The following is a 27597-nucleotide window of genomic DNA, read 5'->3' on the forward strand; positions in this document are numbered from 1 at the left end:
AACTTGAATCCTGGCAGTGTGGGTTCCAGGAAGGCTCTGGGGTGAACCTTCCTGGATAGCTCTGACCAATGTCTTCCCTCCTGTTCAGAAACCCAAGAAGAGACCCTCCTCCGCTGAACCATGGATCAGATCGTCGGCCCCCCAGGCGGTCTTGCCCCTCTCCGAGTTCTGCTCAGAGTCTCTCTGGGTGCGGGCGGGAGTGATGTCCAGATAATTGGAAACTAAAACCGTGAGTGATTTGAGAGCGGGGCTGGGGACCCGAACGCTGAGCGGGAGTTGGAGCTGGCGGGACTCGGTTGGAGTGGGAGCAGAGGCGGGCCGGGGGCCGGGCCAGGACCCGGCGACTGAGTCTGGGAGAAGCCCCCACGCCCGCGGAGCCGGCAGCTAAATTTACCCCGGCTGACTCAGCCCTTGCCCGGAATGGGGGGCGGGGGTAGTGCGCCGGGGCAGAGGGAAGAGCCGGCAGGGGTGGGCTGGGGGCAAGGAAGGGAGAGTCTTGGCTGGGGGAGGCAGAGGTGGACCAGGAGCTCCCAACGAAGAAAGCACCCCCCTCCCCCTCACACAGAGCAGGAAGTAGCGGAGGAGCCCTGGGGGAGGGCCACTGTGGAGAAAGGGTCAGTGAAAGGAAGGTGATGCCAAGGCTAGATAAAGGGAAGCTTAGATTTATTGAGCGCCTACTGTGTGCCAGGCGGTGTGCAAGGCGCTTTACATACATTATCGCATTAAATCCTCACAACAACCCTGCGAGGTAGGTGTTATAAACCCCCATTTGACAGATGAGGACTGAGGCTCAGGGAGGTGAAGTGATGCTGCCAAGTTCTCATGGCTAATAAATGGCAGACAGAGGAGGTGTCTAGGATCGGAGAGAAAAAAAAAAAAAGACTTCGGTGTCTGAATCCCAAGCCGGCTGGGGTGGATGAATACAAAGAGGGGCCCGGCGGGCTCCAGAGGTCTGGGAGGCCGGAGGCCTGCTCCCGGCCCCGCGCGGCGGGAGGCTGCAAGGCTGGGGACCTGCGCTGGGGAACTGGGGATCGGATTGAGTGGCAGAGTCGGGATAAGCAACTGAGGAGATCCGCGACCTGCGCGCGCCCTGTAGTGGCTATAGAGAGTATCACACCCCAAGCCTACTGGCTTCTGGGGACCAGCCTCTTTCCTGGCGTGGCCGGTTTGCGGAAGAGGCTGAGATGGGAGAAAGTCTCAGGATTCTTTCAGGTGGGCGAAACCACCTGGGAGGGAAATCGTGGCCACGCCTGAGAGCATCACTAAGGAGCATTGGGGTGGAGGAAAAGGGGAAGGCCTAAAGAGGTCCCAAGCTGATTCATTGGCTTCCTTCCTCCCCAGCTCAGACCACCACAGGCCAGGGTCAGTGACAGGGCCACTATCTTGCCCTGCCTTGGGGAGCCCTCGCCTAAACCCGGAAGACTAGGATAGGAGTGCCTGGCTCCCTTAGCTCTTCTGCAAGCCCTGGGCAGTCTCCTGAATTGATCATGACTTCTGGTGACAAGGAGGCCACCAGGAACCTTCAGACTCTGTTCACTTATTCCCAACTCTCATTCTTGGCTTGTCAAGGGGGAAGATGAGATAGAGTCCTTCCCAAAGATCTCAAAATGTCAGAGATGGAAAGATGGACCTTTGAATGCCATCATTTTACATACCAGGAGGCCTGGAGGCCTGGAGAGGGAAAGTGGCTGGCCTCAGTCAACCAAGTCAGTGGCAGAGGTGGGATTGAAACCCAAGGCTTGTGAGACCAAGGTGAGCCCTCCTTCTGCTTTGCTGGTTTTACTGGACCTATTTCTCTTCTGCCAAGAACCCCTTTGTCATCTGATCACTCTGTCACTGAGTCCAAAGCCTCTCCTTCACTTTTTCCCTCCTGCGCAGAGGCCCTCTGCTACATTGCCTTCCTATGGCTGCCACCATCCCTGCCCTCCTGCCTGATCCTGGTTAGGCCTCTCTGCTCAGCTCCACACCCAGTGCATCAGGCCCTGCGAAGAGCTCACCCTAGTGCCCTGAACATGGCAGGCAGGCATTAATTAAATCTACTGCTCACTCTCACCTCTCCTGAAACAAAATCATGAATGGGCATATGCTTCCCTTCATTTCATTTCTATGTCAAGGATGGGACCAGGTATGGGTAAAGATACAAGGAAAAAAGAAGCAAAGGAAGTCTGTGGGGAAGAGTGGGGACCAGTGGACCCAAGGATGGATGTGTTGGGGTCACGAATACAAGAAGGGGCCCCTCACTGCCTCTTCCTATTTCCCTGTTGGGTCCCTTTGATGTCCCTCACCCCGAAGAGGACCTCCTCGGTTTCGCTGACGACATTTACAATCTCCCCGACCCTGTCGCTCAGTTCTGCTGTCTTCCCACCTTCCTCTGGCGGACTGTTTCCAACCCCGGGCAGGGTCCTCTCGTTCCGCAAGGAGGCGCCCAGGGTTTCTGTGTCGCTTCCATCAGAGGAGCCGCTATGGACGCTGAGCTCCTCAGCTTCGTCAGTGTCCGAGTCAGGGGCGGTGTGGCGGCGGATACGGGACACGGCTTCTCGCAAGGCCCCGGCATAGGGCCCTGGGGTCCGCGCCCAGACCCGGCCCGCGCGCCGCTGGACCACCGCCACTTCCGAGACCTCGGCTCTGCTCCGGGCTCCCGAAGCTGCTGGGCCTAAGGCTTGGTGCTCTGGGCTACCTGGCTGCGTGGGGGCATCCCGCAGGTTTACTTCGGGGGCCGGGAGCCCCAAGATGCTGAAGGTGCGCTCCTCCAGTGAGGAGTCCCCCGGCCTCCCGCCCTCAGCTTCGCCCCCGCGGCCCTCGCTAGGCTGGTGTAAAAGGTGACTGCTTGACTGCAGCTTTTGGCAAGGGGAAGGAAAGACTGTGGCTTGTTCACCGTCCTCCTTGCCGGGCTTCGATTGGCTGGGGGCATCCCCCACCACGCGTGGCACCCCAGAGGGCAAAAGCTGCACCTGCTGGGTTCGGGGGGTTGGAACATATTGGGATCTTATCACTACGCACGTGGCGTCAATGACAAAGACGCCTTCCCCACGGGATGGGCCCTGGGAACTGCGGGGCAAGGTGTGGGCACGGCGGGTCGCCTTCCAATACTCCAGGGTCTCCGGTCCTGCCCCCTCTCCAAGACCGAGGGATTCTCTCCATCCCGTGCCTCCAGGAGCCCAGGGTCTGGGGAGTGTCTGACTATGGCGGGGCGGCTGCTTTTTAGGGGAGGGAATCCAGCATTTGGGGAACCAGATCTGTTCTCTTCCTTTTTTCCCTTCCCTCGAGCCCTTGATGTGGTGCCTGGACCTGGGAGCGGGACGTGGGGCACTGGGAGCCGCAGTTGCAGACCCCGTAGGAACTGTCTCGGTGCCTGGGCTCCCTGTAGCTTTGATTTGGGGATGGCTGTCTCTACCACTGTTCAAGTCAGCAGCAGCCAGCCCCAGGCTTTTCTCCAGGACCCCCTTGCCGGACTCTGGCCTTGCTCTGGCCGCTCCACAGCCTGGGGATCCCCCCAAGAGACCCTGCCCATGTCGGAGACCCCAAGCCCCGAGGACGTCCCGGTAGATCCGAGGATCCAGCCTCTTCTTTATGCGCCCTCCCTCTGTCCTGGAGGGAGTCGGAGCTGGGGCTGATGAAGCGGGCGCTTGGGAGTGCCCGGGTCCTCGCTTAGTCCCCAAGGTCCTATGGGGGCCTTCGTAGGAAGGTGGAGCTACGTAGGGTGGCGGCCGATCCCAGCGGCGTCGCGGGGCTGTACCGGCAGAGCCTCTCAGCAGCAGGTGAGCCTCGTAGCTTGGGGGCCCCGGCCGCCGACCTCCCCAGGGCCCCGCCCACGCCGACCCTGGGTCGCTCTGCGGCTGCGCGGATGGACGGGGCGCTCGCCCCACCTGTGCCAGGAGCTCCGGCCGCGAGGGTGCAGGGAGCCCCGCCGGCTGGGTCGCCCGAGGGGCGTTGCGGGGCTCCGGGCGGGGCCGACCCGGGGGGCTCCGTCTGGCCCCACCAGCCTTGCGCCTTTTTCGCTCGGTCTCCTTGGCCTCCCGCTCCTGCGACGCCGCTTTCCTTTTCTCTTGCTCCCGAGCTCGGACCTCGGCCAGGGGCCCCGCCCGCCAGTTGGTCGCCTCCTGCAGCACCCTGGAGGCCCAGGGCCGGCGGGGCGGCAGCTGTGGGGATCCCGGGCGCGGCCCACACCTGGGACAATGAGCAGGAACCCAGGTGAGCAGTTTGTGGGGGAAGGGAGCCGAGGTCCGGGGAGCTGGGAGCACTGGAGACCACTTGGGGCAGCCATATGAAGGGGTGTGTGTGAGTGTGTGCGCGTGTGCACGTGCGTATATGTTAGGACTGAAGTCGAAGCGGGACTCCTCGCCATCTCTCCATGCACACTTTAACAGCGTCTGCCCCATCTCACCTCCTGCCCTTTCTCACGCCCACTCCTATTCCCCCAAACAACCGGATGAGTCAGGCCCCAGCCCTCGGGAGGGGGCAGGGAGGGAGGCGTGGGAAAGAGAAGGGGGACCAGCACTCGCTAGTGCCTTCGGGGAGGTCCGGACCCCACTCCCCGCCCCACCACTCTCTTCCCCTCACCCCTACTTCACTCACGTGCGGTTCGGGAACCCGCGAGCCCAGTGGCTAGCCTGGAAGTCCATGGGCTGTCGAGAAGGGGCGCGGCGACTATAATGACAGGAAATAGTCTTCACTTCGATCACCAACAGCTTGGACTTCTGCACCCAGAGGCAGCTGCCAGACTCCTCATCCTGGAGCTCCCGGGGGCTGTCAGGCCCCTCGGAGAACAGTGGGCCATCCAGCATCCTGCCCCACCCCACCCCGGCCCCCCACCCTCCCACCCGCCCCAGGAGCCCCCTCCCAGCCCAGGGAGCCGGCGCCCACTGCAGAGCCGCGGGCCCGGGGACTGGGAACTATATATACCCGGGCACACGTGTGTGTGCCTGTCTCTGTGTGTGCGCGCGCATGTGACACCGCGCGGGCTGCTCCGCGCTGCTACCTCCCCCATGTGCACGGCCGCCCCCTGGGGCCCGGGATTGGACGCCCCTTCCCACTGCTGTTGTCCCCCAAGCCTGATGGGATCGCACGAGTGGGCGGGGGAGGGACTTATGATTCTTGCCAAGCTGACAGTGCCCCCTCCCCCGCCCCTACTTCTTCAACCTTCCTGCCGTTTTAACCCTTTACTCCCCTGCCTGTCAGGTTGCCTGACCACCAGGGTTCTGCCCCTGGCTTCCTGCCTCAGATTTCAGTTTCCCCAACATGGAGTGGTGAGAATGGAACTCAAGGTCTCTGCCTGCCACTCTGCTGGTTTCCATGGGGTTGGGGTGCAGGAGGGGCTGGCCCACGGCTGGGGGGCTATTTTTAGCGGCAGTGGCTGTTCGGGTGCAGAGATGAGATGAGTAACCAGCTCCCATGCGGTGGAGAGAGGAGGCGGTGGCTTTCACCAGGCTTTTGTGCGACTCGGGGGGAGAGCTGCCTTCCCTAAGCTCAAAAAGGGTGACCCCTACACCCTTATCTCCTCACCAGCTCAGTGCTGCCCCTAGGACTGCTGGGACAGCAGGACACAGGCGCGTGCCTTGGCCACCCAAGCTGCCCTCCCAGTCCCATTCTATATGTTTGTCCTTGGGCAGCCAGGGAGCCGACCCGCAGCAGCAGGCTTTCACCCCGAGTCCAGACGCCAGGATGTGGGGGTTATAGTGTTCTGTGCCCACACAGCTCTGCTCAGCTTTATGGAGGACAGAGTAAACGAGTATGCACTCTCACCCTTCCAGAGGGGGATGGAGGAGGAATGGTGTTTGCTTGGCAAAACTAATCCCCTAGCAACTGAAATGATAAAAGTGGCCCTTATTTTTCCAATGTAGAGCTCCCCCTTACCACCACGATGCCTAGTTCACTTGGCCCCCGCCTGAAGTGGTGCTCCAGATGCTCACCTTTTGGGCTGCCTCTATCCTGGGGGGCTGTTGCTTACATCCACATGATCCCTCCCCCTAAGCTTATACCAGGTGTCCCCTGATTCACCATGGTAATGTTAGTGGCAGCACAGCCCACGCCAACCCTTCCATGCAGAGACTTAGCAACCATGCCTGGCAACCATGGCAGCAGCTTCAGTGGAGGGGAGGGGTGCAGAGAGAGGGGAAAGAGTGTGTGTGGCAATGGTTCCTAGGGAAGAAGGGATAATTTGCCTCTCTGGAGAAGAATAGGTAAGAATAGAAGCCTGTGAGTCCCAAATTTTATCCCTTGTCTTTCCCTCAGCTTCATCCTTACACTGAGACTGATTGGCTGGGTTTTAGGGGGAAATGGGAGAAGCAAGAGTTCCCAATTAGTTTTCCACTAACGTACGTGGAGCCCTTTGGGTCCAGACCCTTCCTTTTAAGGGGATGGGGACGAGAAAGATTATTGTGGGGCAGAGACTGACTGAGAAACAGCTCAACAAAACCAGGCTTCTGCTCCCTCACACAGACCTTTAGAGAGAACGCAAACATCCCATCCCATCCACCCTACCCCCCTTGATTTCACACACCTGCCAGCTGCACTGATGACTTGACTCGAAGGTGCTTCCTTCCACCCTAGGTCCCTGAGGCTTTTTAAAGCCCTTGCCTCCTCCCTAGGCAAATCTTCCTTAATGAGGGAATGTGACATAAGGGCCATCTGTCCTTTCCACCATGTACTTACACCCCCCCCACACCGCCACATAAACATACTCTAATTCTAATAACTTGGAAGCCTTCCTCCCCCAAGTTTGAGAATGTGCTGTGCGAGCTGTGAAGAGGTGAAGGCAGAAGCAGGGGCTCCTCCACAGCCATGCTGCAGCACTGAAAGCTGAGCTCTGACGAGGGCCACCTTCTTTTTTAAAAAAAATCAGCCTCCTCACATTGGATCTCATGAGGCCCTTGAAGCTTTTCCCTGTGTTCCCTCAGAAAGCCTAGTTTGGAGAACCCAGTATGCTCTGGCTGGAGGGTCATCAGCAGGGTTAGACACTGTGGGGGTAGGGACAAGGAATGACTCTGAAATTGCTCCTGGCATGGATGGGAAACTGTTTCATACCTGCAAGGCAGGAGTGAGCTGGCACACAAATTTAGCTCATACTCCACAGTCTAGCAGTTCTTCTGGTGTTGGGTGCTGTTTGGGTCTACTTGGTTTCAGTACAGGGAATGGATCTGATGGAATGACCACTGCCCTGATGTTCTCTCATCCCCAGCTCTCCAGCTTATTCAAGAAATGCAAGAAAGGCAAGAGATTTGTAGGTTTAAAGATAGTGCTGGCCGGGTGCAGTGGCTCATGCCTGTAATCCCAGCACTTTGAGAGGCCGAGGCGGGAGAAACACGAGGTCAGGAGTTCGAGACCAGCCTGGCCAATATGGTGAGACCCTGTCTCTACAAAAAAATTCAGAAATTAGCTGGGCGTGGTGGCACATGCCTGTAGTCCCAGCTACTCAGGAGGCTAAGGCAGGACAATTGCTTAAACCTGGGAGGTGGAGGTTGCAGTGAGCCAAGATCGTGCCACTACACTCCATCCTGGGCAACAGAATGAGACTCCGTCTCAAAAAATAGTGCCAACTCAGAAAGCCAAACAATCAAACCTTCCCTAAGAAAAGCTGATAATGGTGGCACGATTCTCTGCCCAAAGGAGACCCTCAAGTCTGTCTACTGTTGGGAATAGACACTAACATTTTTATGAGATTTCCCTTGGGTACGGGCCATAATTCAGGCAGAGGGGAAAGTGAGATAATAAGGAGGAACCACAGGGACTAGGTTAAGGAGCAGTTGTGAAAGGAAAATTAGAGGTAGTAAGTCTACTGTAGCAGTAAAGAGCATGACCCCTAGGGCCAGACTGTTTGGGTTCAAATTCTAGTTCTACTTTTTACTAGCTGTGTGGTCTTGGGTTAGTTACCTAGCCTCTCTGTGCCTCCATTTTTTAAATCTGTAAAACTGGAATAGTGTCTACTATTATTCTGAGGATTAAATTAGTTAATATATGTAAAGCACTGAGAATGGTATCTGGCACACAACTGTGTGTGTATGTGCACATGTGTGTGCACATACACTATTGTTAATGACCAGTTGAAGAAGCCATATAAAGTAGGAAGTTTGGAACAGTGGTGTCTGTCAACTGCAAAAATCAAACACTGTAATACCATGAAGAGATTGCTGTCATTTAATTAGATTTGCCACAAAAAGCAATAACCTTAGCTAACCACATTGCCCTCCTCCTCCACCCAACCCCATCTCCCTTCATATGCACACAGCACAGGAACCCAAAGGCCCTCCTCCCCACAGTCTTCCCCACAGTCCTCCCCACGGACATTATGGGAAGAAATGTCACTAAATGGACTTGGCCTCCTCCATATAGCATGGAACAGGTGAATAAAAATATCTTTATGAAGAATTTTGTTGTGCTATTATCTTAAGGTTGAATCAGGGCCGAGACAGAGGCAGAGGCAGGTGAGGTCTGGGGATCTCTTAGAGATCAGAATTTGTCTGAGAGACACAGAGCCTACAGTTCACCCAGAAAGGGGGCTATATCTAAGAGGACAAGGGCTAGAATTGGCAAGTCTGAAAGTTTTTTCAAGTGTATGTGTTAGGGTAAGGGTAGCTATAAAACCATTCTCCTTTCTCCCCCTATACCTTCTCTAGCTCCCAGATAGAAAGGCAGGGGGCCCTGAGCAGGGAACAGAGTCACAATTCCCCCAAGTTTCATCTGATTCCCACAGAGCTTCCAGCAGACAATGAGTTGGGCATATGCCTTGGTGCTGCCTGACCCCTTCCCCAGCTCAGGGCTTCTTCTCTCCACCCGTGAGCACCAGGGCCTGCAGGATGTCAGACAGTGATACAATTCCCTTGACCACATCATTTTCATCCACCACTACAAGTCGGTGAACCTGGCACAGAGCAACAAAGGAGAAAGGGAATGTTTAGTGCTGGCCTCAAGGGAAGCCCCTCTGCCCCTACCCACCTTGCCAAACCCCATTCTCAAGGCTGCTTCTCACAGCTTCCTTAGGGTTGCTGGCCTCCCTACCTCTGCTTCCACTAGCCTGTTGATGATGGTCTCCAGAGTCTCATGCAGGTAGCACTTGAGAACACCCTCAAAGTAATGTGATCGATGTTGCAGGGCTTTAGTCACAGACACGTCTAGGTTGTTGTAGGTCTTTTCTGCTGCCAGATTCTGGGAAGACAGAGGAAGGAGCTTGCAGGGAAGCAAGAGAGCCAGCCTCCAAACCCTGAACCCATCCAACCTCACCAGAGGGATTCAGGGAATTGCCAGCCACAAGCCACACCCAACTCATTCCATTTCTTTTCAAATAGGATTTGAAAGCCTGGAAGCTTCTTTTTTTTTTTTTTTTTTTTTTTAAGATGGGGTTTCACCATGATGGCCAGGCTGCTCTTGAACTCCTGACCTCAGGTGATCCACCCACCTTGGCCTCCCAAAGTGCTAGGATTACAGGTGTGAGCCACCACACCCGGCCTTTATTTATTTTATTTTATTTTATTTTATTTATTTATCTATTTATTTATTTTTATTTATTTATTTTTTTTGAGACGGAGTTTCGCTCTTGTTACCCAGGCTGGAGTGCAATGGCGCGATCTCGGCTCACCGCAACCTCCGCCTCCTGGGTTCAGGCAATTCTCCTGCCTCAGCCTCCGGAGTAGCTGGGATTACAGGCACGCGCCACCACGCCCAGCTAATTTTTTGTATTTTTAGTAGAGACGGGGTTTCACCTTGTTGACCAGGATGGTCTCGATCTCTTGACCTCGTGATCCACCCGCCTCGGCCTCCCAAAGTGCTGGGATTACAGGCGTGAGCCACCGCGCCCGGCTTTTTTTATTTTTTGAAGGCCTGGAAGCTTCTAAGACCCTTAGATCACAGAAGAGACTCCCTTCTCCCCCTCCATATTTAACAGCCCACCCCTTCCCTACCTCCCAGACCCTCCACAATCACTCACGATCACATCAAACTTGGAGTAGATGTCCACCACACGCCCTAGGGGGACAGAGGCAGCTCAGTAAGGAGGATCTGGCATCTAAGGCTCCCCCTACTCACAGAATCACCCTCCTGGCTGAGCGAGGGGAAAGCAGATTTTCCCAGAGCCATCTTAACTTCCCTGGATCTTCCCTCCCTCTCCTTCTGCCCAATCTCTTACCCTTCTCATCCACCACTGGCAGGGCTGAGACTCGATGCTGTACAAAAATGCCCAGAGCCACATAGACGGGGGTGGTAGTGCGAACCATAGCAATATTGGCATAGGTGCCAATCTGTAGCTCTTCCAGAGACTTGGACATGAACTCTGGCTTGGGAAATTCAGTGATCTGAGGAAAGAACCATCAGCTTAACTTTCAAGGCACGCAAAACCACCCTTGGATACCCCTCCAACCCAGTACGTAGAAATAAGGGCTGGTTGTGCCAGCTTATGCCTGTAATTCCAGCACTGTCGAAGACTGAGGCAGCATATTGCTTGAGCCCAGGAGTTTCAGACCAGCCTGGGCCATATGGCAAAACCCCATCTCTATAAAAAATACCAAAAAATTAGCCAGGTGTGGTGGTACACACCTGTAGTCCCGGCTCCTCTGGGGGTTGAGGTAGGGGGAATCACCTGAGCCCAAAAGGTGGAAGCTGAAGTGAGCCATGATAGTGCCTCTCTACTCCAGCCTGGGCAACAAAGTCAGACCTTGTCTCAAAATAAATTAATAAATAAATAAGAACTGGGGCTGGATGCAGTGGTTCACACCTGTAATCCTCATTTTTTTTCTCAACAAATAAATGAATGAAAAAAGAAAAAAAACTGGGCTGAGGAGTACTTACGAACAATTTGAGGAACTTCAGAATGCGCTTGTGGGTGAGGATGTACAAAGTATTGCCCGATTCTGGGTCAATAACTGGCAGCCTGTGGATCTTGTTCCGAATTAATGAAGAGACAGCATCAAACAAGCTGTGGGAAGGTGGGAGATAATAAGTTCCACAGTACTGGGGCTGAGGGTGGTTAAACTGCTCCATACAGTGTATAGGTAAACAGGGAAAACTGATGGTTAGGGAAGCGGGGCAGTGTACAGGGCAGACGAGAGAGAGAGAAAGAGAGAGAGAGAGAGAGAGAGTGTGTGTGTGTGTGTGTTGTTTTCTCTCTTCTTTCCTTTTCCCTGGATGTCTAGAGCATTAGCTATGCTGATGGCAAAGCTCTTCCCCCTTTGGACAGATGAATAGACAGCTGGAACTCACCTGGCATTAGGAGAAATGCAGACAAGCGGTTTAAATGAGTCCTGGAGGTACACCTCTGAAGGGAAAAGGGATGGGTCATAAAATACCATCATGGAAAAGCATTTCCCAGAAACCTTCCATCCCTTTATCCTTTTACAACCCAATTCTCTACATACCTCTCCAAGTTTCTATCTTGTGTTCTTCTAGCTCATAGATCTGTACCTGAAAGCAGAAGCAACAGAATTTGAGACCTGATCTCTCTACTTCCTTAAGCCCTTGTAGCTTGCTTGGAGGAAAAGAAATGAGGAGAATGAGGGACTTAGGGTAGAGAAAGTGATTTAGATCATTAGGCTAAAGTTCCTTACCAAGGCTGATTTATAGTAGCGGTGCAGAATATTGATGAAATCAGTGATGGTCAGCATACCTAGAGGACGAGACAGAGCCCTCAGCCCTCAGCACTGCCCGAAGCTTCTATCCCTGCCCAGCACAAGATGCTAATAATACTGTGTTGCAGAAACGTTTGCTTACCCACAAAACTTTGCTTCTTACTATCCCATAAAGGGGCAGCTCGTACACCGTTAGTCACCAAAGCAAAGAAAGCTTTCTTCACCTGTAGCCAAGACAGGAATAATCATAAAGGCAAATCCATAGGGGCAAGACTAAAAAAGAACAGTGTTTGAGCATGTTGGGTAAAACATGAGACTAAGTTCACAGAAGGGTAAGGATACTACCCTTAGGATGAGATAGGATGAGAGGTATTAAACCAAAGGCTCCAAAAGGGGAAGGGAAAAGAGGATTTCACCCACCTGCAGGGATGTATCAAATACAACCAATTTGGAGCTTGTGGGAATCAGGTCATAGCAGCGATGAGACTTCATGAAGGAAGTATACACGCTATTGTTGGATTCTGGGGTCTCTGCATAGGTTGGAATAGTTAGTAGCTTCCTTCCACATAAAAACTCCCAATCAAAAGAGAAAACCAAATAGTGTTCTAGTATTTCAAATATTTAGAGCATGATTTTTTATAAGGTCCCTTATTTTATCTTTTGTTTCTATTGTTTCCACAAAGCCTGGATAAACCTCTTAGAAACGATTTCATCCAACCCCTATCTCCAGATTAAGACTTTATCTATTGGTCCCTATAGGTAAAAGAAAGTTGACTAAAACCTAAAGTCTATAGTATCTCTTTAACATGTTATATATAGTCTAAAATTTTTTCTCATCTTTAATCCAAGCTTTCCCTTTCATATATTTAGCACATTTTTCACTTGTTCTCTTTTTTCAATGAAGTAAGCTTCTTAAAATTCTTTCAAGACTGTGCTGGGCATGGTGGCATGCACCTGTAATCCCAGTTATTCAGGAAGTTGAGGCAGGGGATCATTTGAACTCAGGAGTTTGAGGCCAGCCTGGGCAACATAGCAAGCCCCTGTCTCAATTAAAAAAATATATCCTAAGACCTGCAAATGGGAAAGTCATGGTCCAAGTTTGGCCAGTTCTCATCAACAGTAAGTTAGAACCCAGTGCTCAATCAACCTGGCTCAAAACACCTTGAGAGTCCATTTTGGGATCACCCTGTAAATCAGAAATCATCCCACCTACTTGAGACAAATGGGAGATCCTGGCTAGGTTTACCTTTTTCTATTCCTGTGATTTTAATTGCTTGCTCGAAACTAGGGAAGCAATCTCCCAAAATAATAGCTTGAATGTGCTACATACTATACTACATGTACTTAAAAATATTACATTGGCTTGGCGAGGTGGTTCACGCCTGTAATCCCAGCACTTTGGGAGGCCAAGGTGGGTGTATTACCTGAGGTCAGGAGTTTCAGACCAGCCTGGGCAACATAGCAACCCCTGGCAAACATGGCAAAACCCCATCTCTACTAAAAAAAAAAATACAAAAATTAGCCAGGCGTGGTGGCACACGCCTGTAGTCCCAACTACTCGAGAGGCTGAAGCAACAGAATCGCTTGAACCCAGTAGGCAGAGGTTGCAGTAAGCCGAGATCCTGCCACTGCACTCCAGCCTCAGCAAGAGAGTAAGACTCTGTCTCAAAAGAAAAACAAAAAATTACATCATTTAATACTTATAACAAATCTGTAAGTACTGTCCTGTTTCAGATGAGAAAACAGGTGTAGTTAAATAAACTGCTCAAAGTCACACTAATAATAAGTGGCAAGAAAGACTCAAACTCAGATCTGATTCCAAACTTCATGCTCTTAAGTCTTTAGCCAATTTGTTTAATTTTTTGTAACCAAAGTTATACAGGCACACAGTTTAAAGTGTCAAACACATTACAAATTTTGTTAAGAAAAAACTGCAGTCCTTGCAACCTACCTCCCTGTACTACCCTTCCCCAGAGATGAAAACATCTACCTCTTTTAGTTGATTATTTTGGTACTTAATTCTATGTCCTTAAATAACACGCTTGTATTGCTAGTTTTGTATTTTCTTTTTTCATTTTGGGGCATTATTTATCATCTACCTATGAAGGAAGATGAGAATTTCTATTTCTCTTTCCTACTAGGGCTTCATCACAAACATGTACTTCCCATCCTCCCCATTCTTCCAGGAGCTAAAGCATGTTGGATATATCTGTATTTAAATCCTTTTTTTTTTTTTTCCTGAGAGGGAGTCTCACTTTGTCACCCAGGCTGGAGTGTAGTGGCAAAATCTAGGCTTACTGCAACCTCGGCCTCCCAGGTTAAAGCGATTCTCCTGCCTCAGCCTCCCAAGTAGCTGGGATTATGGGCGCCTGCCACCATGCCCGGCTAATTTTTGTATTTTAGTAGAGATGGAGTTTCACCATGTTGTCCAGGCTGGTCTCGAACTCCTGACCTCAAGCGATCCACCCACTTCAGCCTCCCAAAGTGCTGGGATTACAGACATGAGCCACTGTGGCCAGCCAGTATTTAAATAATTTTGACTGAATGTTTATTATTCAGAGATAAACCAAATAGTAAACTCTGATTTTTTTTTTCTTCCTTTCACAACTTTGTTTTCCCTGGAGTTAATGGTCTTGTCCTTCTGTTTAATTTTCATTTTTTTGAGACAGTCTTGCTCTGTAGCCCAGGCTGGAGTGCAGTGGTGCGACCTCTGCAACCTCTGCCTCCCAGGTTCAAGTGATTCTCCTGTCTCAGCCTCCTGAGTAGCTGGGATTACAGGAATGTGCTACCATGCCCGGTTAATTTTTGTATTTTTTTTTTTTTTTTTTTTTTTTTTTTTTTGAGACGGAGTTTCACTCTTGATACCCAGGCTGGAGCGCAATGGCGCGATCTCGGCTCACCGCAATCTCCGCCTCCTGGGTTCAGGCAATTCTCCTGCCTCAGCCTCCTGAGTAGCTAGGATTACAGGCACGCGCCACCGTGCCCAGCTAATTTTTTTTTTTTGTATTAGTAGAGACGGGGTTTCACCATGTTGACCAGGATGGTCTCGATCTCTTGACCTCGTGATCCACCCGCCTCGGCCTCCCAAAGTGCTGGGATTACAGGCTTGAGCCACCGCGCCCGGCCAATTTTTGTATTTTTTTAAGTAGAGACGAGGTTTCACCATGTTGGCTAGGCTGGTCTAGAACTCCTGCCCTCAGGCGATCCACCCGCCTCGGCCTCCCAAAGGGCTGGGATTACAGGCATGAGCCACCACGCCCAGCCTGTTTAATTTTCTATGTATAATTCCCATAACTAATCCAATCCCCAAATGCTTCAAGAGGTTCAGAAGCATTAGATAGTCTATCAATTTAAACTACCCAAAGAAGTCTCGCTGGAGCCTTGTGACCTGCTCAAATCTGGGCTGGTTCGTCTGGTGTGCACTGCTGTCATCCTGGGATCTTTCTTCATCACCATCCTGGGTACCCCTTTCAAGTCTCTCCTCTACTGGTGCTCCTGTTTCCTATATCATGTTTTCATCTTTTTTGATTACTCCCTTGTTTTAGTAGAACACATCTTCCAGTAGCTTCCTGAGAAAGGGTGCATGGGAGGTACATTTTTTGAGACCTTGCAGCCTGTAGACATCTTTATTCTACCCTCATCCTTGATTTATAATTTGGCTGAGAATTTGCAGGAAAGCTTGGAATTTATTTTCCTGCAGAATGTTGAAGGCATTGCTCCACTGCCTGCTAGTTGCTAGTGTTGAGAGTCCAAGGCAATTCCGACTCTTTTTATGTGACTTTTTTTCTCTCTCTCTGAAAACTCAATACGATCTCTTTGTTTCCAGTGTCCTGAAATCTCACGATGACTGTGCTTTGGGTGGGTCACTTTCATCCACTGTCCTGAATATTTGATAGGTCCTTTCAATATGAGAACTAATGTCCTTTTTTTTTTTTTTTTTTTTTTAAAAGGAGACCATGGTCTATGGCATAGACAAGGCTCAGGAAACAAAGGTCACTGACAGTAGGAAAAATAAAGGCAAAGCTAAGGGTGGATAATTCCTACTCTCTTGGTGCTCCCTGCTTCACTGTTGTAGGTTACAATAGCACCCATGGGAGAACTAATGTCCTTAAGTTCCAATAAATGTTCTTGAATTATTTCATCAATTATTTCCTTCCCTCTGTGTTCCTATTTTTCTTTCTGTGACTCCTATTTAGATACTGGACTTCCTAGACTGATCCTTTAATGTTTGTTTGGGGATTTTGTTTTGTGGGTTGTTGAAATCTTTTGTCTCTTTTTTTTTTTTTAAGAGACAGGCTCTCATTCTGTCATCCAGGCTGGAGTGCAATGGTGAGATCATGGCTCATTGCAGCCTTGACCTTCTGGGCTCAAGCAATTTTTCTGTCTCAGCCTCCTGAGTAGCTGAGACTATAAGTACATGCCACCATGCCTGGCTAATTTTATTTTTTATAGAGACAGGGTCTTGCTGTGAGCTGGTCTCGAACTCCCGTGCTCCTGCCTCAGTCTCCCAAAGTGCTAGGATTACAGATATAAGCCACTACGCCTTCTCTCCTATTTTCTACTTTGTTGATTTTTAACTCTGCTTTCTAGGAAATTTCCTCATGTTGATTTTTGAAACCTACAACTGGATTTAAATTTTTGCTCTTATATTTTTAATTTCCAAGAGTTCCTTTTTGTTTTATGAAAATTCCTTCTTTAAAAATTGTATCCTATACTTGTTTCATGGTGGAATGGTGGAAATATGGTTTTTTGTTTTTTTTTTTTTGAGACAGAGTTTCATTTTTATTGCCCAGGCTGGAGTGCAATGGTGTAATCTTGGCTCACTGCAACTTCTGCCTCCTGGGTTCAAGCGATTCTCCTGTCTCAGCCTCCCAAGTAGCTGGGATTATAAGCGTATGCCACCACGCTTGGTTAATTTTCGTGTTTTTAGTAGAGACAGGGTTTCAGCATACTGGTCAGGCTGGTCTCAAACTCCTCACCTCAGGTGATGCACCTGCCTCAGCCTCCCAAAGTACTGCCACTGAGTCTAGCTGTTTTCTTTAAAGATACACTACTTCCACAGGTATTGAGAAATGTGTTCTTTTACCTGAGATTATATTAATGTTATCAAAGTTTTCTTCTCACCTTTTCCTTTCAGTTGCTTTTTTCCCGTTTGTTTCTTCTGGGTGTATGTGAGGTTGGGAGGGGCAGTTTGCTTTTTCATTTTCATTTATTTTTTTACCAGGGAGATACAGCCTTCAAAGTAAAACAATGGTACCTTCCAGGGTGGGGTGGGGGGCGATGTGGATCACTTTTTTTCACAGATGCTTTCTTTAGATGTTTGGCAATCTTTGGTTTAAAGAATTTAAACCATATCTTTAGAGTGGAGGCTTTAAGGCTTAGTGGAAGCTCTGTGTGTAAGTGAGCCTTGTTGACTGTGAGTCATTGGACAGGGAACATTCAATACCTTATATATTTTAGGACATTCCCTTCAAGAGGATTCTGGAGAGAAGGATTATTTAATTTTGTGCTTGGAGGGTGAAGTCTTTTCTGCTAGCACTCTGGAAACTGAATAGGGAAGAGGACTGGAGGCTCAGCATCAAGTCTAGTTCACTACATGCTCCTGTTTTCAGTGCAGTACTTCAGCCCTAAGCTGTGCTCAAGTCCCTTGCCAGACTTCGAGTCTTTGCCACAGATGGGAGGGGGAGGTGCCCAAGGTGTCTTGGGATCTGACTGTCTCTTAGACCTTCAGTGCTTCTTGGCTTTCCTCACTGCTAGTTATAACTCAGTCTTCTCAGGTCTGCTAAGTCATTTATCACTCTTTTGTTTGCTTTTTGCTTCCAAAAATTCATTGCTATTATCTCCTCTCCTGTTTTCCCTATGGTGTGTTTGTGTCTTTTTCTTTAAAAAATTCCTTTATGGTGGTTTCAGGGAAGTTTTTGTGAATATATATTCTCTACCATCTTTTTTTTTTTTTTTGAGACAGTCTTGCTGTCACCCAAGCTGGAATACAGTGGTGTGATCTCCACTCACTGCAACCTCCGCCTCCTGAGTTCAAGGGATTCTCATGCCTCAGCCTCCCAAGTAGCTGGGATTACAGACATGAGCCACTATGCGCAGCCCAATCTACCAATCTACAATCTTCAACTGGAAGCCTACCATTGTTATTCAAACTTGGGAATTCAGACTCCCAAGAACACGACTTTGGACATCAGTTGAAGATATACTACATTGATAGTTAAATACTATTATTCAGGTCACAGGCCCACAAACATATTGGAGTTGATTTTCTCAGAGTTTGTTTGTTTGTTTATAATTGAAAGAGGGACTCACTCTCTGCGCAGGTTGGAGTGCAGTGGCATAATCACGGCTCACTGTAGCCTAAACCTTCTGGGCTCAAGTGATCCTCCCACCTCAGCCTCCCTGGTAGCTGGAACCAGAGGTGCACACCACCATGCCTGGCTAATTTTTAAATTTTTTATAGAGACAGGGTCTCACTAAGTTATCCAGGCTGGTTTCCAACTCCTGGGCTCAAGTGATCCTCCTGCCTTGGCCTCTCAAAGTGCTGGTATTACACTGTGCCCAGCCTTAAAATAATTTAAATCAGAATTTTAAAATCTAGAAATGTACATAAAAATCTAAATTTCTAGTATCTTTTTTTTTCTTTTTTAATTTCTAGTATCTTTTCAAAACCAGAAGATCTGGCAAAAATAGGTCTTAAGTGACCAGACCTGGAGAAATATGCCTTTTTTTTGTTTGTTTGAGACAGAGTTTCACTCTTGTTGCCTAGGCTGGAGTTTCACTATGTTGGTCAGGCTAGTCTCAAACTCCTGACCTCAAGTGATCCACCCATCTCGGCCTCCCAAAGTGCTGGGATTACAGGTGTAAGCCACTGTGCCCGGCCCTTTTCATAATTTTTTGTTCACACCCAGTGGCTTTAGTGAGTTTGCTGGGTGATAAAATCCTGGTGGTACTGTTTCTGGACTATGCAGAAAACACCCAGGACTTCTAAAACATAGTTAGCCAGCCCAGAGTTGCCTATGGAAGTTTTCCCTGTATCTCAGACGTTTCTCTCAAGTGGTCTGATAATTGAAGACATTAATCATCCCCACTCTGCCCAAGATTTATTCCTAGGTGATCTTGTCAAACTACTGTCACTGATTTTTGTGGTTTGGCACATTATCTGGCCCTGCTTTGACTTTCCCAGGGGAGAGATTCAAAAAGCTTTGACTTTCCCAGGGGAGAGATACTGCTGGCTGAAGACATTGTCAGAGTCAGGCTATTGTTTTCATATCCAGTTTCCTTTCTTCAGTAAACTTACCTTGAGGATGCTCATTTTCCACAGCTGGGGAGCTATCTGAAGAAATGACCTGGAGAGACAAGAAAACAGATTCAGTTTAATCTGGTTCTATAACATTAGGGGAAGGGCTGGTGAACAAATAATAAATGACTCCCTTTAAAGCACTATAAAGCCCCTGCTACCCCCACCCATTTTTTGTTTTTGAGACAGGGTCATGCTCTGTCACCCAGGCTGGAGTGCAGTGGTATGATCACAGTTCACTTCAGCCTTGGCCTCCTCAGGCTCAGGTGATCCTCTCACCTCAGCCTCCTGAGTAGCTGGGATTACAGGCACACGCCACTATACCCAGCTAATTTTTGTATTTTTAGTAGAGATGGAGTTTTGCCATGTTGCCCAGGCTGGTCTTGAACTCCTGGGCTCAAGTGACTGCCCTCCTTGGCCTCTCAAAGCACTACAATTACAGGCACGAGTTACTGCACCCAGCCTTGTAAGGGCCTTCAGAAATATGATCTCATTTAACCTTTAAAACAACCCTGAGGAAAGTACTGTTATTAGCCTTATTCTCACAGATTATGTCTCTGAGGGTCAAGAGACATTAAGCAACCTTCCCAAGGTCACATGGCTGATGGGGGGTGGAGTAGGCATTCAAACACCTATCTTCTGGTTCCAAAGCTTGTGGTTTGCTTTTTTTAACATCAAAGTTTTAATAAATAACAAATGTGAAAAAACACAGTATTTATTTATTTATATTATTACTATTTTTTGGAGATGGAGTTTCACTCTTGTTGCCCGGGCTGGAGTGCAATGGCGCAATCTCAGCTCACTGCAACCTCCGCCTCCTGGGTTCAAGCGATTCTCCTGCTTCAACCTCCCAAGTAGTTGGGATTACAGGCATGCACCATCACGCCTGGCTAATTTTGTATTTTTAGTAGAGATGGGGTTTCTGCATGTTGGTCAGGCTGGTCTCAAACTCCTGACCTCAGGTGATCTGCCTGCCTTGGCCTCCCAAAGTGCTGGGATTACAGGTGTGAGCCACTGCACCTAGCCAAAAAAAAAAATGTTTTTTTAAACTACTTATACCTAACAAAATGATTTCTTATAACTGATGAAGAGTTTGGTTGGATTTATCTTGGCAGTGTTCATTTTTGTAATTTTTTTTTTTTTTTGGCAGATTCTCGCTCTGTTGCCCAGTTGGTCAGGCTGGTTTCAAACTCCTGACCTCAGGTGATCCAGCCGCCTCAGCCTCCCAAAGTGCTGGTATTACAGGCATGAGCCACTGCACCCAGCCATTTTAATAAAATTTTTGAATGCATTTACTCCATTCTGATGAAATCCCACCTCTCTGGAATCAAAGAAGAGAAGATACCAATACTGCTACAATATTGTGCTTTCCAGAAATGCTTCTATCCACTTTTGAGCTGAATGAGCATCATCTGCAAAGCTCATGTTTTTATACACTATACTGCCTAATGAAACATTAGGTCCTAAAAGCTAAGGCTAAAAGATCTGGGCTTAGGGCTAACCCCTACAAGATTCTCACAGATCTATTTTATCAAAACTTGGAAGCCAGAGAGATAGCATTGTCTTCCCCCAAACACTGGCACTCACGCACTAGGCATAGTTGTAGGCACTGGAACCACAGAAATATCTTTACCATTGAGAGAGGACCACAAGTAGGGAGGATCCCAGTAGCTGACTGTCAGCCAAAGCCTGAATGACTGAGGGGTGGATAAGGAACATGAATGTTCTGAAACTGGGGACTCGAGTCCACTCAGCACCCTTGTGAGTCAAAGCCTGCTACAGCCAGGGGATGCTGGTTTTCCAAGTATCCTTTCCCTGGATAGTCTGAGAGTAGAGAGTGTTTTGACTAGATAAACCTTAGAACCATTTCTGTGCTCCCTCAAGTGGGAACATTTGGAAATGCCATTGTTATTTGGGAACCCAGGAGGTTTCACAACAATTTTCATCTGCTAGCATCAACAGTCTTGGCTCCATTTGCTCTGGGTGATACCTCCAAACTAACTTAAAACTATACTTCATCCCCATAGCTTCTGTAGTAACATGACATAAAAACTTCAACCTGGGAGGCTGGCTGACAAAATTCCTAAACCTGGGAAGTTTAAGACAGCCCTACACTTTTCTCCCTTAATAGGCTAGGGAAGAGAGCAGGGAGTAAGGGGGATATTCTCCCTCTCTTCCTTTTGGACTACGTAAGACTATTAGCTTGGCCTGCCGTTTTGGCAAGATTATCGGAACAACAGCCTCATCACGTATAAGTGGGAGAGAGGATTGTTTAATGGTAAAGATAGGCACATGATATATCGGAGTCTCACAAAGATCTATACAAAGGCACAGCAACAGCTACTTCTGTAGAATTTACGGTACCCATCATATGATATATATTGTACTGTGCTACAGTTATTTTGTTCATTATCTATCCAAACAGATTATAAATTCCTGGAAACTTAGAACTACCTTATATTTTGTATCCCCCATACTATCTGGCGCAGGGTTTTGCGTATAATTCACAGTTGTTTTTTTAATCCTCAAAGAATGATGCACACTGATATCAACAGATATACCCAAGACTAAGTTACAGAGACAGGCAAGAAACATATAGCTAAATAGAGATACAGATACCAATATAAGAGACTCAAACACAACTGACTATGTGACTTTTAACTTTCTGCCTGTTTCACCATATCAGAGGGGGAATTATCTAATTATGTCCACTTTTTCTTTTTTTTTCTTTTTGAGACAGGGAATCGCTCTGTCACCCAGGCTGGAGTGCAGTGGCACAATCACAGATCACTACAGCCTTAACTTCCCCAGCTCAGGCAATCCTCTGACTTCTGCCTCCCAGGTTGCTGGGACTCTAGGCACACACCACCAAGCCAAGCTACTTTTTGTATTTTTTTGTAGAGATGGGGTCTCACTATGTTAACCAGGTTGATCTTGAACTCCTGGGCTCAAGCAGTCTGCCCACCTTGGCCTCCCAAAGTTCTGGGATTACAGGCATGAGCCACTGTGCCTGGTCTCCTTTCTACTTCTTCTTCTTCTTCTTCTTTTCATTGACCATCCTTTCTACTTCTAATAACACAGGGGACCAGAGAAATTACCACTGTACCATGTAAGTACAAAATATTAGAGACACAGGCTACATCTGACAAACAGACTCACAGTTTCTTCCAAACTTCTGATCTACATTTGCAATTATTTGTTTGATAACCACAGATATCACAGAGACTCCTCAAATGCTTCAATACAAAACATCTATCCCTCTAATCCTATTATTCTCAGTGTGGTTCCCATCTATGCTTTGCATAGCTGTCTTCTTAACACGTATCAGCTAAGCTGGTATGTTAGAAATGCCTCAGATCCATCTCTCTCATTGCCAATTTCACAGCCTTAATTTAGGCTTTTATCTCTCACTTCTGCAACACTGTTTAAACTGGTGTCCTTGCCCAAAACTATCTGTTCTTCAATTTATCTTTCATGCTTTCACCAAGTTTGCTCACCAAAGCATCTCAGGTTTGGAAGGTTACTTTCATCTCCAGTAACAAGAAAGTTTACTTTCTGAAGTAGCTCAGTCCATGTACAGAAAGCTGCTATGAACATTCCTAAAGGACATTAACTGACATGCTCATAAATCTTCCATAGGTCCCCTATTACAAAACAAAGTTCAATTTTAGCATGGTATGTAATACTTTCAACCTGATCTTAGCCTTCTTTTACAGTCTTTTCTCCCACTGTGACCAAAATCCAAACCCAGCAACATCAAACCACTGGTTCACTCCCAGTTCTCTACATACCCCAATTTTAGTGCCCTTGCTCATACTGTTCTCTCAATTTGCAGTGCCCTCTCCCAGGTCCAAAGTAATTTTTCTCTCAACTATGCTGTCACAGTCCTTTGTCTGCATATTGATGATAGCATTTATTATAGTCTACCTTTAAATAACAGCTATTGCTGGCTGCCCTCAGGCTGAGCATTTTCAAAAGTTGTTGTTGTTGTTGTTTTGGAGACAAGGTCTCACGGTGTCACTCAGGCTGGAGTGCAGTGGCATGATCTCAGCTCACTGCACCCTCCACCTCCGTGGATCAAGCGATCCTCCCACCTCAGCCTCCCAAATAGCTGGGGCTACAGGCACGCACCACCACCACCATGCCTGGGTAATTTTTGTATTTTTGTTTTTGTCCAGACAGGGTTTCATCACTGGTGTAGAACTCCTGAGCTCCTGACCTCAAGCAATCCATTTGCCTTGGCATCCCAAAGTACTGGGATTACAGGCGTGAGCCACCACACCTGGCCAAGTTTTCTTTTTCTTCTTTTTAATTTCCATCCCAGAACCTAATCCACTACATAAAATGTGAAGGCTAAAACAGAAAATCTATATAAAAATGCTTTGTAAACCATAATACATTTATAAGTAGGTAGACTATGTTATTTTAAATTTAATGAAATTAGACTCCTTATTTTTGTTCAAGATTATCTTAATTAGTCAGAACTTGCTCCCTTGCCTGGGAGACCAACTGCAAATCATTTTACTACTTTGGTCGGTTTTCTTTTTGAAAACCTGAAAGAAACAACCTCTCTATAGGCAGGGAAAGGGTGTGGCAAAGAATTACTCTGGGCATGTCCCAGAATAATTCTTATGAATCACTTATGAATTAGTTATGAAAGTGAACCTGCAGTCCTTTCATAACTACAGTAGCAGATAATAAAAACCAACATGGAAACAGTTACTCTGTCTCAAAGAAGACACATGGTTAAAAACTGTGGAGAGGGAAGTGTATGAGAGGAGTTACAGAGCGCTAGAAAAAGACTCCTGAGAGTGAGGGTGGGTGCAAACATGTAGCAGGCAACCCGCAGCATCTGTGGGAGGGTGACAGGGCCCTGCCACAATTGGTCAATGCCTGCTCGCCAAGAATGAGCTATGCCAAAACTCCCGCTTAGAGTCGCAGAGCGGGTCATGACCTAAACTTGTCCAAGGGACACAGTGGCCTCTAACACTGCAAGATTTCCTCTTTCAAGCAAACCCCAATTTTCTGTCTTATTAAGGAAATGTGACTTCACTGGATGCATTATAAAGATCTTCAGATGTCCTCCTGCCAGGGATTACAGAGATCAGTCAGACCACCGAGGTCCAGTAGCTACCTGCAAGCGGAGATCCCTCTGGACGTCCCCTGCCTCACTCAGCAAAGCTGGATCACAGCCCTGCCCTCTCAAGCAAACCTCTGAAAGGGCTTGAGGTGCTAAGAGGAAAGGAGGCCCGAGATTGCCACGGCATACGTGGGCTCGCTCCAAGGAGGGAGCCAGGAGTCACTGCCTGCTCCGGCTAAGGGTACCGCGTACGGAAAGGCGGCGGGGGCGCGGCCCAGTCCTAGGAGATGCGCCCAACGAAGAAGTGGAGGGACAGGGTCACGGGATAGGGCAGACACTCGGCTGCTTCTTGTTTGCTAGACACCAGCGCCAGCCCCTGCCCGGCCCTCCCGGTCTCCTAACGGGGGTCTTAGGCTCCACAGCGCCCCCGACCGCCCTCCGGCACTCCTCACCGTCTCCATTGCAAGAGGCGCCGGCTTGGTTCTCTCGCTTTAGGAAGCTCTCTTGGGGCAGGCCCCGCCCCACATCCGGTGCGGCAACGCTACATCCGTCCACGTCACGGCAGTCGCCAGACTAGGGCGGAAGACGGAGAACCCACCCTTCCGGCGGTGGCGGGCCTCGGTAACCGCCTTCCACCGGTCCTCGTAGACCGCACGGATCCCGCTGATGGCAAGGGTTACGGGACGGAGTCGCTTGTATTTAAAATGTTCTTTTTTTATTTGTTGTTTAAAAACAAACTTGGAAGAAGCAAAATCCAAAACTTGCCCTTTGCCTCTCGCAACATAAATTATGTACAGTTCAGAATGATCGCTGATACAAAACATGCCAAGGACAGGGGCGCTGAGGGTGGAGGGAGAGAGGGCGCTTTAAAAAAGGGAACCATTTCATCCGTTGTTACGAAGGACCAACCTTGCTGTACAGGATACACACAACACAAAATAAAGTTTTCACGGGATTCACACTTGTCAGCGATTTATTTTTTAAAAAGGGGGGAGGGTCCTGGAGGTGAGGGGAGAAGACTGTAAAGGGGAAAACTGAAAATTGAGTATGTGCGAGTGTAAACCAACCCAAAATACAAACATGGGGGGGTGGAGGATTCTGATGCAATTATACAGGCAGGGTACTTAAAAAAAACCGACAACCAAAATTCCAACCTTGTAGCTTGGGTCTGAGTTATAGTTTATATAAAAATTAAAAACTGTATAAGGTTTCTTCACTAAATTCTACAGGACTATCGGATACCTAGCATATGCTTACAAAGTCTGCCCCATCCCCTTTTCCCAATCCCAGGACCCAAGCCCCAAACAGAGCCTGACTCACAGGAGCCAATCTCCCCATCCCTGTAGCCTAGACCTTCTGCTCTCGGAAAAGGAACATCCAAGGGCTGTGGCTTTGAGGGGAGCAGCCCAGTCTCCCTACTGTCTGATTTAATTACAGCGGTTCCTGTGGGAGTGGGGGGTGTTATTCTCTTAAACATTTGCAGCTTGAAACAGTTGAGGAAGCAGCTTAAATAAAAAAATCTCCCTACCCCCAACAATCCACAACCCCCCAAATTCAAAAACAAAACAAAAACAAACCTAAAATCACAACAGCGACCAAGCTCCCCCTCCAGCAGGCCCGCCCATCCACCACCACCACCAAGCCCACCCCTACACTCCAGACATTTGATTCTTGAAAATATTAATTACAAAATGCCCTTTGCCCACAGCCCCTAGAAGATAACTGCATATAAGCTTCATCTTCATCCCCATGGTTCCCTACCAGAGAGGGGTTTGGGGCCTCACACACCCCTTACCTACCCCCACCCGCAGGAAGAGGTTCAACTGCAGCACTAGCTTGGGCAGAAAGGGGAAGGAAAGGGAGGCAGGGAACCCATCACCCTCTGGCTCCCCCTGGGGTCAGCTCTCTTTTGTGCGTTATAACATAGTCCAACTATACAATAGGGGGTGGGAATCGCCCAGCCTCTATACCCCCATCTTACAGCAGTCACAGCCAGGGGGTGGGGAGTGGGGTGGGGGGGTGAGGAAAAGGGCGGTAGGTTGGGTAATGGAGTTGGCCCCCCCACAAGGGGAGCTCCATGTGTCCGCCCCATGCCCCCCTACCATTTATAAACTGGTTTTGTAAAAAGAAAATAGATATATTTATATAGAATATATAAAGCACAAAAATTAGTAGTTTTACATTTGCTCTCCCCGGGGGTGGGGGGAGAGGGGAGGGTTCTCACCTCCAGCCGGCTCCCCCATGCCCCACAAGACTATGTACAATCCCATGTATAAATAGATAAATACCCCCCACCCTCCCCGCGCTGACACTAAGCTCCCCCACCCCCACATCACCACCCCTTCCCACCAGACCAGCAGCAGTTTGGTGACTGAGGGAAAGTGGGAGCTCCGGGCCACACCCTGCCTCGCTAGGTATGGGCATGCCACTCAGGGATAGCCCTCACCCTACCCCCCACCCAACCCGTCCAGGGGCTGGAGGGCAAATGGGCTCATGATGGGGTTGAGAAAACAGGAGGGAGATATCCTGGTCCTAGGTTTAGCCCCTCCTGCCCCCATGTCCAGATGGAGAAGGAAGTCCTAGAGCAACTAGGGGCCAGTCATCCCCAATCTTCATCATCATTTGCCTCAACCACCATCCCATGCCCATAATTAAAAACAAAGATGGATTTTTTGTTGTTGTTTTTCTTCCTCCTCCTACCCCCCTTCCACCCACTCAGAAGAGGGCAGTGAGGTGGGGGAGAGGGCTGGGGCAGTAGGGGGCTTGGAGAGGGTCTCACATTTCAAAACAGCAAAAAATCCAACACTTAAATGAGGTAGGTGTGGGTGCGGGGTCTCCTTGCCCGGCTTGCCCAGCTTGCCCTCCTAGGCAGCTGGGCGCCTCTTTCCCGTTCATGTTGCATTTGTCAGAGTGGAAAACAAGGAAACACAACCCATAGAGAGACAGAAACACAGAGGAGAAGAGGGAAACAGAGACAGATCAAGAGGGAAGGGTCTGGGGGTGAGGGTGGGGGCAGGACCCGGCAGGCAGGGCCAGGTGTGGGACCCGGCCTTTGGGATTGTCAAGCTTAGTCAAGTCTCTTTGCAGCCTTGAGTTGGGCCAGAGAGGTCAGTGGGAGCAGCAGGGCTGTGAGGCCCGGCCACACATCCTCTTCCCCCACCCTGCTGCCTCCCAGATGCTTCTGGGTAGTTCCCGGCCCATATCCCCCTCAAACCTGAGATGCCCAATGGCTGCTTCTGTCTGGCCCCTCCTGGAGCTGGGGGCAGAGATGCCAGCCTGAGGGCCGATGGTGGGGAAGAGGGTTGTCCCTGGTGCCCAGGGTGGGCTTGGCCTAGGGCCCTCTGCCCCAGCCTCCTGCTCCAGGGGCTCCGGTCAGCCGGCAGCCCCAGCCCTGGGTCCTGGCTCTGGCTGCTACCTCTCTTCCCCCTCATCCCTTTCAGGGAAGAGGTTGGGGGTAGGGGGACTCCCCTGCCTGGTAGCCTCAAAGCTTCTTAGTTCATCCATTTCCGACAATTCCAGGCTCCACAGTGGCAGGGGATCTTGTGCTGATCGTCCTCAAAATCAAACTGATAGTCATAGGTTAGCTGAAAAGAGAAGAGAGCAGAATCAATGCTAGCCCCACATAGGAAGAGGGGAGGGCAGAGAAGATAGGATTTGAGGGGCAC

At 49.1% G+C, this 27597-nt stretch overlaps 3 protein-coding genes and 1 long non-coding RNA gene across 14 annotated transcripts in view; 1 reads left to right on the forward strand and 3 right to left on the reverse strand.

The window, feature by feature from the left end:
- Positions 1-646: 646 nt before the first annotated feature.
- DDN (dendrin) lies at positions 647-4872 on the reverse strand. The gene is made up of 2 exons (XM_012441334.3): positions 4576-4872; positions 647-4167 (listed from the first exon to the last, which is right to left on the reverse strand). Exons 1-2 carry the CDS (start codon positions 4782-4784, stop codon positions 2238-2240), a joined length of 2139 nt encoding a protein of 712 aa, XP_012296757.1. The 5' UTR covers positions 4785-4872; the 3' UTR covers positions 647-2237.
- Positions 3848-24893, forward strand: LOC135275379 (uncharacterized). Its single transcript, XR_010342974.1, has 2 exons — positions 3848-4191; positions 23891-24893. It is a non-coding gene; the product is annotated as an uncharacterized LOC135275379 (long non-coding RNA).
- Positions 7700-24474, reverse strand: PRKAG1 (protein kinase AMP-activated non-catalytic subunit gamma 1). Of its 5 annotated transcripts, none has more exons than XM_064377027.1 (12): positions 24385-24474; positions 18853-18901; positions 11973-12082; positions 11695-11776; positions 11532-11590; positions 11343-11388; positions 11188-11242; positions 10777-10903; positions 10118-10283; positions 9920-9957; positions 8995-9141; positions 7700-8857 (listed from the first exon to the last, which is right to left on the reverse strand). In XM_064377027.1, exons 1-12 carry the CDS (start codon positions 24391-24393, stop codon positions 8750-8752), a joined length of 996 nt encoding a protein of 331 aa, XP_064233097.1. In that variant the 5' UTR covers positions 24394-24474; the 3' UTR covers positions 7700-8749. The 5 variants fall into 5 exon arrangements, with proteins under 5 accessions (XP_064233097.1, XP_064233100.1, XP_064233098.1 ...); XM_064377030.1 differs by lacking the exon at positions 24385-24474 and adding an exon at positions 23987-24107; XM_064377028.1 differs by lacking the exon at positions 24385-24474 and adding an exon at positions 22350-23934.
- The window catches only part of KMT2D (lysine methyltransferase 2D), a 41521-nt gene continuing 38549 nt past the window's right edge, over positions 24626-27597 (reverse strand). For all 7 annotated transcript variants that reach the window (XM_012441327.3, XM_012441328.3, XM_012441329.3 and 4 more), the window contains one exon: positions 24626-27516. In XM_012441327.3, the coding sequence (XP_012296750.2) occupies positions 27424-27516 (93 nt within the window). In that variant the 3' untranslated portion in view covers positions 24626-27423. The remainder of the gene's footprint in view (positions 27517-27597) is intronic.

This window comes from Aotus nancymaae, unplaced genomic scaffold (assembly GCF_030222135.1).
Source record: "Aotus nancymaae isolate 86718 unplaced genomic scaffold, 86718_ANA_hifiasm-v0.15.2.pri h1tg000016l, whole genome shotgun sequence".
NCBI classification, from domain to species: Eukaryota; Metazoa; Chordata; class Mammalia; order Primates; family Aotidae; genus Aotus; species Aotus nancymaae.

Coding starts and splice junctions, on each gene's coding strand:
- PRKAG1 (XM_064377026.1), bottom strand. CDS start 21,850: ATGCCTGTAATCCCAGAACTTTGGGAGGCCAAG. Junction 11,591..11,694: donor TAAGAAGCAAAGTTTTGTGG/GTAAGCAAACGT, acceptor CTCGTCCTCTAG/GTATGCTGACCATCACTGAT. Junction 11,243..11,342: donor CAAGATAGAAACTTGGAGAG/GTATGTAGAGAA, acceptor TTTTCCCTTCAG/AGGTGTACCTCCAGGACTCA.
- DDN (XM_012441334.3), bottom strand. CDS start 4,784: ATGCTGGATGGCCCACTGTTCTCCGAGGGGCCTGACAGCCCCCGGGAG. Junction 4,168..4,575: donor CGCGGGTTCCCGAACCGCAC/GTGAGTGAAGTA, acceptor TCATTGTCCCAG/GTGTGGGCCGCGCCCGGGAT.